Source organism: Chelmon rostratus, chromosome 13, assembly GCF_017976325.1.
Source record: "Chelmon rostratus isolate fCheRos1 chromosome 13, fCheRos1.pri, whole genome shotgun sequence".
NCBI lineage: Eukaryota > Metazoa > Chordata > Actinopteri > Chaetodontiformes > Chaetodontidae > Chelmon > Chelmon rostratus.
Window position 1 is genome coordinate 11,641,098 of NC_055670.1, and position 10,431 is coordinate 11,651,528.

General features: G+C 43.7%; 1 protein-coding gene across 1 annotated transcript; it reads left to right on the forward strand.

Moving 5' to 3' along the window:
• Positions 1–4,347: 4,347 nt before the first annotated feature.
• On the forward strand, positions 4,348–6,951 carry slitrk5b (SLIT and NTRK-like family, member 5b). Its single transcript, XM_041951294.1, has one exon. The coding sequence runs from the start codon at positions 4,348–4,350 to the stop codon at positions 6,949–6,951; it is 2,604 nt and encodes an 867-aa protein (XP_041807228.1).
• Positions 6,952–10,431: the final 3,480 nt, after the last annotated feature.

The following is a 10,431-nucleotide window of genomic DNA, read 5'->3' on the forward strand; positions in this document are numbered from 1 at the left end:
AGAATGTGCTAAACCAGTATAGAAATTGTGCTGTGATATAAGAAATGAAGTGAACAAGAAACTTAATCTAGCTGCGCTTTCCCATTGTCGTCAAGTTTATTTGTATCCGCTAACACGACATCAAAAACTCAGCAGGGTTTATGGGTTCAGGATGGCAGCAGCTCCTGACCCAGCTCGAGGAAACATCCTTACAAAAACACCCCGGGACTCTGAAAAAGATATATAAAAGACCACAGGAGCTCTAATTCAAAGAGAGACCATCCCCCCCTCAGGTGACTGGGGGTGTAATAGAAGCTGCGGTTGGGAAAATGCCAGTTATAAAAGAGACAACAGGAAGTCTTCTGAAGGTCAAATGGAAGAAGTCCAGTTCAATATCAGTTCTTCACAGAGTCCAGGCTGCCGGGCTGGAGGTGTTGGGAGACATGTCCGAGGTCGGGTTACAGCGTGCAGTTTGGTGGACTTGTGGTGGGCGCAGAGGTCGCTTAAAGCACGACGAAGCCTCCTGAAAAGAGCAGCCATGTTGGTTAAAGAAAACAAGATGAAATTTAAAAGATTTCGCATCATGTGCACATTATGTGCACAACAGAAATACATCCCATCACACCGTGTCGCATACACATGAAAAAAGACTTATGAGACTGTCCTGAAGTAAACGGGGGAAGCGTTCATAGATAGCAGACTGCTTTAGGTAAACAGGATGCAACCATTATAATTTGAATTTGCATTTGAATGAGAACCAAGCGTCCACAAAGTCAACAGCGGCACACATGTTTGAGCAGACAGTGCTGGATGATAATAATAGTGGACGCTCATATTAATGGTTCAAAACCCATTATTGTGTAAAATTACATCTTATTGTCTGGGGATTATTATGGTCTGTGGAGCGCCATGGCAGCAGAGATGAAAACCATGTTGGAGTATGCTTTTATTTATGGAGCTGCACGCTATAGAGGGAGCTGCCCTGGGCACTTAGGGATCCACATGGGGGGTGAGAGGTGTTGTCCATGATGGCTGATAATGTGGCCATCATCTTCTTCTCCCCCACCTCCTGGAGGGAAGCCGGGGATGGGCATGTTTTCTGACCGCCTGCTGTTAGATTTCTTGTACCCAGAGATGTTTTTCACGCCGCTACAAACCCACTCACATTCCTCCGCTGCAGCCTGTCCTCGGTGCCCTCCCTGATCTTCCTCTTCTGCTTCTTCTCTACCCACCGCGGGTCCTCTTTGTCCCTCACATAAAATACCTCTTTTTGTCATTCAGCAGAGCCTTCAGTTCTGGGACCCGGGACTTGAAAAACACTGCACCTCCCTGCTGGACACGTTTTCAAAAGATTATGCGTGATGAAGTGTGTCAGGCTGTCTGCAGCGTCCTCCCCTCGCAGCCCACTTTCCTCAGTCGCCTCCTTTGAAGCAGCCTCTCAAAGCCTCGTCTGACCATCTCCTCGCAGGTTGTTTCCGTTCCAAATAAGGAAGTGGTGACTAAAGCGGTTTTCAATATATACGTAGACCACTTGTGCATTTATTCATAGGGCCAAAACCTTTAAAAAACCATTACTGTGAGCCCCTCCCCCCAAAAACATCCTTGCATAATGTGTTGACATAAACTCTGTGTTGTCTAGTTGTTTTCTCTGTAACATCCCCTCTGATGCAACAAAGGCTTGTGAGAGCCCTGACAGCAATGTTCCTGCCAGACAATAGCAGAACAGTTCACTGGGATGCCGAGTGTTCTTGTACGCTCCAGCTGGACGCCGTTGACACACCATCTGTAAGGAACATGTATCAGAGGCACTACCCATCATCCTCTGTGGCACAGCTCCAACTCCATTTGTGTATTTCTGACCTTGGAGCACATAATTGTTAGTCATCATCATTTTCTTCCAGTCATTTGTTATGCTGATTCCTTTCATATGCACGTGTGTGTGTGTACTGTATGTGTGTGGAGAGAGTGCCGTCTTCTGCTCCCAGTTGGAGAAGATTATGTTATGTTCAGTGTCATGGCAGAGTAACGCAAACACATGTGAGAACATCATCAAAATTCACACAACTGAATTTTAAAGACTATTTCACTTATATTCCAAAAAAACCCAACAACATATAAACCCCTCATTCAGATATTCGCAGTGGCAGCTGTTTTAGTGAAATAAGATATAAGCCAGCTGCGTAATTTGCTTATCACGTTGCAACAAACATAAATGCTAATTTATGCAAAAATAGTGGTGTAATGATGGGGTTTAGCTAATGCTGAGGGTCTAGCCCAATATGCAGCGCAAATCTCTGAAGGCAGAGGAAACAGAAGCACAAATGAATCGCATGCAGGCTGAATACAGCCTTCATACTCTTTAATATGAGCCACAGGCAGTGTCCCTGATGTGCCTGCTCTCCTCCCATGTGAGCAAGAGCCAAGTGGAGAGGATGATGGATATAGCTCCACGAGGACACAGAGATACACGACGATGCTTGACATGTTTCCACATGAGTGCCGTCGCGTCAGGTTGAGAGGGGCATGACAGGTCTTTTTCTTTACCTTTCGCCCTGTCACCAAACCAACATGCGCCACCAGCTCAGATGCTGCATCTGGTAAATTAAGGAGAGAGGGGTTGAATAATTCTCTCTAATCAAACCTCTGTGAGAACTCGTTCCAGCACTGATTCGTTTTCATTAAGTTCAGGTGAAAACACGCTCACTTAGGCCGATGAGTCACACTCTGACTCATAGTTTACTGTTTAATTTTGATAAACCACCAGGCAAATATTGCACCATTAAGCTGTCTGCTGGCACAGAGTGATCAATACCCAGCAAAGCAAGGCAAAGCCCCGGTGTGTTGGTGCATTATGCAGCGGATGACATGATTATTAAGGCTGCTCTGCGCAGGCCATATAAGCACTTTAGTGCTGCTTTTGAGGAGTTGAAATGGGATCAGTGTGACAGTTCGTTCAGGGGTCTGCTGCTACGCGGATTTTGGCAAAGTATTCTGACTGAAGCGTAAACCGCTCAACCCCAAACGACCTCTGACCTCTGATGGGCAGCTTTGATACTGACAGAAAGTTAAAGGGGGGGTGGGCTGATCAGCAGAGCCACTGTGACTTGACGTGTCCAAAAATAGCAGCAGGGATGTAAATAAACTGCACCGTCAGTGTGATGCTGGAGAGATGCAATCAATTGCTGTCAGCTCGAAATTAAGAGTGTCACCGGTGTTTTGTGTCTGGTACCTAAAGTTACAGGGTGGACACAGAAATATGATGTAACTCGGCATTCCGGTGAAGGCTTTTTTTTTTCTTTTTCTTTCTCAGGATAAATAACACGATAAGCGGTTTAACAAGAAGCTCGAGCGCAGGAGCGCGCCCAGCCCCGGTGAATTATTGATATTTTTTTGGGACATCTTTTCTGTAGGTAGGTCAACATCTTTTTTTTTTTTTTTTTTTTTTTTTTTGGGGGGGGGGGGTATCTCTGTACGATGCTCCAGTGAGCTGATTCTTTGTGCATGAAATGACTTGACATGCTCCCGACCGCCGAGCGTGCGTCCGTGCGCGTGCGTGCACGAGCCTCCACGGAGAGAGAGAGAGAGAGAGAGAGAGAGAGAATAAGCAACTTTGTTACCAGGCATAGCTGCGTCTCCTCGGGCGCAGCGTGGTGAAAGAGAAGCATTTGGCAGTTATGGTTGATCAGCGTTTCTTTCATCCTCTCCGGTGCGTTAGAGACGACGAACGCGCCCGCGATGAATAACTAGATCCGGCTCCCTGGTTCATTTTATTTTATTTTATTTCTTTTGACGGATTAAAAAGAAAAGACCCACCGGAACACCTAACGAGCCCACATCTTCATCAATGTGCGTGAGGTATGTATGTATGCATTTCCAGCGGGAGTCAAAGCAGAAATTACGCGGGCTGTCTCATGTCTGACAAGGCGTGCACTGTGATGCACGAATTCCAGCTAACCCTCAGTCATTTGCATAGCCTCAAATCCCGAACCAGTGTTTAATTGCATCTTTCACGTCTTAACAAAGCAAACGCGACACGTCTCATCCTCCTCGCACCGGATTTGGAGCATTGTTTCGCGCTTAATGTCTTGCTTTGACCTTGCTTTTTGTGTGTGTGTGTGTTATTTACATAGCTTGAAGGAGTTGCTTTCTGCCCCGCTTTTGTTTGAGCCATTTTAAATCAGCAGCCGCACAGCCAGAAGTTACCTCTGGGTAACAGCAAACGAGGCTTTGACTCATGCAGGCGTGGAAGTTGCATCCGTTGCAGTCTGCAAGTCTGTTTCACATCACCTTGTGTGTCTTTTGTTTCTAGATGACATTGAGGATATCTTAGCAGGACTGTGAGCTCGGGCCGTGGCTTTTGCGGGGAAAATGCATCTTTGGATTTCGTGTGTTTTGCTGAGCGCGACGTCAGTGTGCACTGTTGAGATGTTTGGCAGTTATGGAGAAATATGTCAAAGACTGTGTGCCTGCGAGGAGAGAGAGGGGATACTCACGGTGAGCTGTGAAAACAGAGGAGTAGTAAGTCTCGCAGACATCAGCCCGGTGCACTTCTCCCAGTATCATCTGCTGCTTACAGGGAATCTTCTGAGAAAGCTGTCTGCCAATGACTTTGTTGAGTACAGAGGACTTACAATATTACATCTGGGGAATAATGACATATCTGAGGTTGAAGCAGGAGCTTTTAATGGACTTCAGGGATTAAAGCGGCTACATCTCAACAACAACAAAATTGATGCCTTGAAGGAAGAGTTCTTCTTTGGCCTTGAAAGTCTGGAGTATCTTCAAATTGATTATAACTACATCACTCATGTGGCGCCAAATGCCTTCAGCAGACTTCGACATCTTGAGGTCCTGATTCTAAATGACAACTTAATATCTGCTTTGCCTGTGAACATTTTCCAGCATGTACCATTGACTCATTTGGACTTACGGGGGAATCAGCTCAAAGTGCTCCCCTACTCAGGTCTGCTGGAGCACATGAACAGCGTTGTGGAGCTGCAGCTGGAGGAGAACCCGTGGAACTGCTCCTGCGAGCTGATCGCCCTGAAAACCTGGCTGGAGAGCATATCGTACACGGCTTTGGTTGGCGATGTTGTTTGCGAGTTCCCTTTTCGGCTTCACGGGAGAGATCTTGATGAGGTTTCAAAACAGGAGTTGTGCCCGAGGAGGGCCATCGCTGAATACGAGATGCCACCCCTGCCACATTTGAGCACCGATGCATACTATAGGACCACGCCAGCTCTAGTCACAGCCGCCTTCACCTCGTCTGGGATTGCTCGGTCCTCATCAAGACCCACAAAGGGACCTCGCCAGTCAGGCAAATTAAAATCAAGACCCACGTCCCGCATCCCGTCTAACAAGCCACAAAATTATGGCCAGATCATTTCGTATCAAACCAAATCCCCCGTGCCTTTAGACTGCCCAACTGCCTGCACCTGCAATCTCCAAATTTCAGACCTCGGCCTGAACGTGAACTGCCAGGAGCGAAAGATTGAGCACATCTCGGACTTAGATCCCAAACCTTACAATCCCAAAAAGATGTATCTGACGGGGAATTACATCCCTGTGGTGCGTCGATCAGATTTCATCGAGGCGACCGGATTGGATTTGCTTCATCTTGGTAACAATCGGATAGCTCGTATACACGACCGAGCTTTTGGTGATTTGACACATCTAAGAAGACTGTATCTTAACGGGAATTTGATTGACCATCTTACGGCTGACATGTTCTACGGATTGGAGACCCTGCAGTTCTTATACTTAGAATACAATGTCATTAAAGAGGTTGCCTCCGACACCTTTCTGCACGTACCCAAACTTCAGCTCCTTTTCCTGAACAACAACCTCTTGAAAACTTTGCCAGTCGGGACATTCAATGGCCTGACATTAGCCAGGCTGAACCTTCGCAACAACCATCTGCGATATCTGCCAGTCAGCGGCGTGCTCGACCAGCTCACTGCGCTGGTGCAAGTCGATTTGTTCGAGAATCCCTGGGACTGCTCTTGTAGCATACTGGAGCTCAAGATGTGGTTGGAGCAGCTTAGCACAGGCACAGTTGTAAACAATGTCATCTGTGGCTCGCCTAAGAGGCTAGCTGGGGAGGATATGAGATACATTAAGACATCTAATTTCTGCCCTAATAACTCTGATATACTTGCCTCCATGATCCCACCCTCTGAAGAATCTTTTCCTGGCAGCACTATCACCATAGAAACATCCTTGGAGTCTGACACACAATACAGCACCATCCCTCTATCCGTCATGATTCTTGCCCTTCTCCTCATGTTCATCGTGTCTGTGTTTGTGGCTGCGGGATTGTTCGTGGCCATGAAAAAGAGACGTCAAAAGAGTCAAAACAAGCAGAATATCTCCATGAATGCTTGCATTAGCTCTCTCAACATGGAATACGGCCTTTACAGGAAGGGCTCCATTCCCAAAGTCAGAACATCTGCCGGACACGTATATGAGTACATCCCGCCTCCCACAGAATCTGCGTGCAGAACGGCGGCCCACACCCCGGCGGACAGCAAATCGGTGGATGGATTTAGAGACTTCGATGAGCTGAGTGGCGCTTTTCTGGGCAACTCGGATGAAGAGGCGGCCAGTAATGTAATAAGCTCGGAATACAGTGCCACTACTCCAGAGCCTCTTAACAAGCCCTCCACCCCTCACCAGGGTGATCTGTGCTACTACAGAGATGTGCTGGAGCCTGACAAGCACACACGCTACGGCAATACGTTACCATGCAAGCATACGGCGCATACATCGAGTCAGTATACCTCAGACTATGATGCAAGGCATCAATACGTGCACCCGGAGAGAATACAACAGACAATCCTCTATTGTACAGCACCAAGTACTGTTTATGTGGAGCCCAACAGGAGCGAGTACTGGGAACTGAAAGCGAAGCTCCATATTGATCCCGATTACCTTGAGGTTCTTGAAAAACGAACAACATTTACTCAGTTTTAAAGAGCCTTGGCCCCTGGACGGATGCATTTATGCGGTGTATCCAATTTAATCAGGAATGGGATCGCGTTTGAAAAACAGGCTTAACTATGTTGTCACCTTTATTAGTGCAATGCATTGTGAGCCACAGTATGCATTTATGGGAATCATGCTTTACAGGATTGAGTAATTAAGGGGAACACTACTCATTTTAAAGTATCACTTAACCCCTCATCCATGCGGTGTTTAACAGTTTCCTTTAAATGTGTAAATATGAACAAGCAACCAGAGATTCAGGGCTCTTATGACTCATCCCGTCATAAAATACATCCTGGAGGTGTTTCATTGACAATGATGTGAGACTGAGCTTTTGCTCTCAGATTAGCTGCATTTCACGAGTGTTAATGAACCGTGCAGATGATATGTTCTTATCCCAAAATAAACCAGGTTTTTGTTACAGTTATATATGTGTATGGCTCCCAGTCCTGTCTCTCCAAATTTATTCAAAAGGAAACGCACGCATGAGACCAAATCAGATTCATCCTGCAAGTAAACTTTTCTGTAACCATGCATTTGACCTGCGTGTAGGTGTTGACAAAAGTCACACAGACTACACGTCTGTTGGGAAGTTGTGCCCCTGTGAAAAAAAATGGAGTCTGACACATTTAGCGAGGTTGTTTCTCCTCCAGTATGCACAGCTCTGGGATGCTAATATTGAATGCATGAGATCCTAAAACAAATTCCAATGAAATATCTCAAAGCACAGATTATGAGGCCGGTAAATCTCTGCTCTCTTCTTTGCAGATTTGGGAGAGAATAATTAATGTATGCTGTAACTATACTGAACTGACCTAGTGCATAAACTGCAGGGTAATCTGTGAAAATCTGTGGTGTTCCCTCAGAGCCTCCCCGTCTCCAAACCAACTGCACTTGTGGATTATGGACACATGTTGCACTTGTATTGGGTGAAATATTAATGTATTGTAACTGCACTCAGAAATGTTGTAACTAAGAGATGATGATCACAGCCTCATTCAGATGTATTGCGACTGAAAGACGATGAGTTTTAACTGCAGGGCTGTCTCATATGTCACAAATATGTATGTGAAAAATGCATTTTCTGCTATTTTACAAGAACGTACGGCTTGAAAACACACTTGTTGATAATAGATGAAGTGCAATGAGTGTCTTTATTTATTCGTACCAGAGCCAAAGCACTTCACAGAAAATCAGCTCATAATATATGCAAAGTTTGATGCCCAGAGGGTTACAAAAAAAGCACAATCCTGTGTTTTATTGTACCCTTACAACCTTTCATTCCTGTCTTCAGTTGCAATACAGTTGAGTAGATTTGCAATATAATAACTGTCTGTTTCTCCACATGCTTCTGTTTGAAATTCAGATGAAAACCTTTCAAATCTGTTGGCCTCAGGCCCATATAAACATATTTTATGACTATTTTTATACAAACAAATATTTCTTTCCTTTTTTTCTTTTACAAAAAAAATGCACTATTGACTTCTACAGGTCAACAATGATGTCACTTTCTGAAATGCACAATAAGGTAACACGTGTGCATATAGCCATAGAAGTAGGTTTGATAACAGCGTACATTAACTGATGTTAAAAAAAATCTTGCACTATGCATAGATATAGAGTATACTTACTTAGACAATCTGTAGAAAATGCAGCTCATCCCCTCAGTCACAACCAACATTCATAAACGTGATATTTAATAATATTATCACATCCCATGAAAGCTTATTTGAAATTTAACACACATGAATATTCAGAGGTACTTTTGGACTACATTTTGGATAATTCATTTTTTCTAAAACTTCATATATTTTTAACTACATGTGTTTTTAGGGGAATACTGAGTGGATTTGTGTGCATGGCACTGCAATGAGAAACACTGTCTCATTGTTTGGTCTTGTTTGTTTCATCTGTTTGGGTATGAAATCTGGCAATTTGACTGCAATTAGCAGGCTCCGCTGTGCTCTTTTTAAGGAGGGATTGATGGGCAGTGGAACCAATGTGTATCGGTCTGCAAGAGCTTTAGCTATTAGATTGAAAAGCACAACAAATAAAGCCGGTAGCTGAATGGTCGTCTTTATGCATAAAAATGTCCTGTGCTCTAAAGCAAACTAAGCACATCATCCAGTCTTAATGCAGTCTAACCAATTTCTGGGTCAATAGTGTAAGCCCAGAACTCTGACTTTCCATGAGAGTTTAATACACAGTAAATTCACATCATATGCAGTATTATGCACTGAACCTGTCATCTTAACTCAGCTAATTAGAGAACATAGTGTATCTGGACCCTGTCTGCACGTCACCATGTATTATACTGCAGCATTAGTCATGCTGTTTATCAAGTATACAGTCTTGGTTTGTCGCCTTTCACATGTTCGGAGTCCTGTTGTGATTATTTTGTCACTTGACCTGTATATGCTCTTCGGAAAGTCATCAGAACAAATGAAATCTCCACAGCAAAGCATGATGTAAACCTGCACAGGTTTGGACTTTGTTACATGTAGGATTTTTTTTGTTTGTTTGTTTTAAAACACTATATTTCTGTGAAGTTAGTGGTGAAAACACTGTAAACCTGCAAACATGCACAGGCAGATACTCACAAGATGTTTTTATTGTGAACAGTGGCTCAGTTCTCAAATGGATGATTTTTTGTGAAACGTGTGGTCAATTTTGTACAGCAAAACTAATGCAACACATGAGAAAATACCACATCACAAAAAGGCAAACAGTTTAGTTTGCCAGTGTATTTTCAGGAAAGTCCTGCACTTCTAACATTTATTTGTCATGGCATTTCTTTCAATTTGTAAGAATCTTGCAAAGGCATCTGTATAATGGAACACAGCATTTTACTGTACATAACAAAACATTTGTTATGTTTTTTTTCTCTTTCAGCCTTTTGTAATCAATGACCAAATCCAGATTTTTGTCACATGTGAGACTACAAATACTGATAATCCAAAAATATGTTAAACTGAAATGTGATGGTCCTGTGTATATGTGCAAATATTTCATATGCAGAGACGAAAAGGTCCAGTCAGTGTCTTATTCTTAATTCCGATTCTCATGTTTGCTTTTGTTCGGTTTTCATATGAAACAGTGATTTTCTATATATGTGAACCTCTGATTTGTAAATAGAACACTTCATCAGCAACTCCATGCAAACTCACACTCTGCTCTGAAAAGCAAAAACCTGGTCTCTCATTGCAAAGACACAGTGCAACTAGGAATATGTGGGGTAAATATATCTAATGTGCTGTTTCTTTAGTTGTTAGCTGATGAATAAAAGATATGCATTCATTTGATATACCCTCGTTTCTGTGTTCCCTTCATTCTCTAAAGCATGGTGTGTGCAGTAAATGTCATAGTTCACAGAGAGGACAGATTTTAAAATGTTGCGCAAAACCCCATTGGCATCGTTCAGAACATTATCAAAATTAGAATATCCAATTCAAATGTTCGGATCACGCC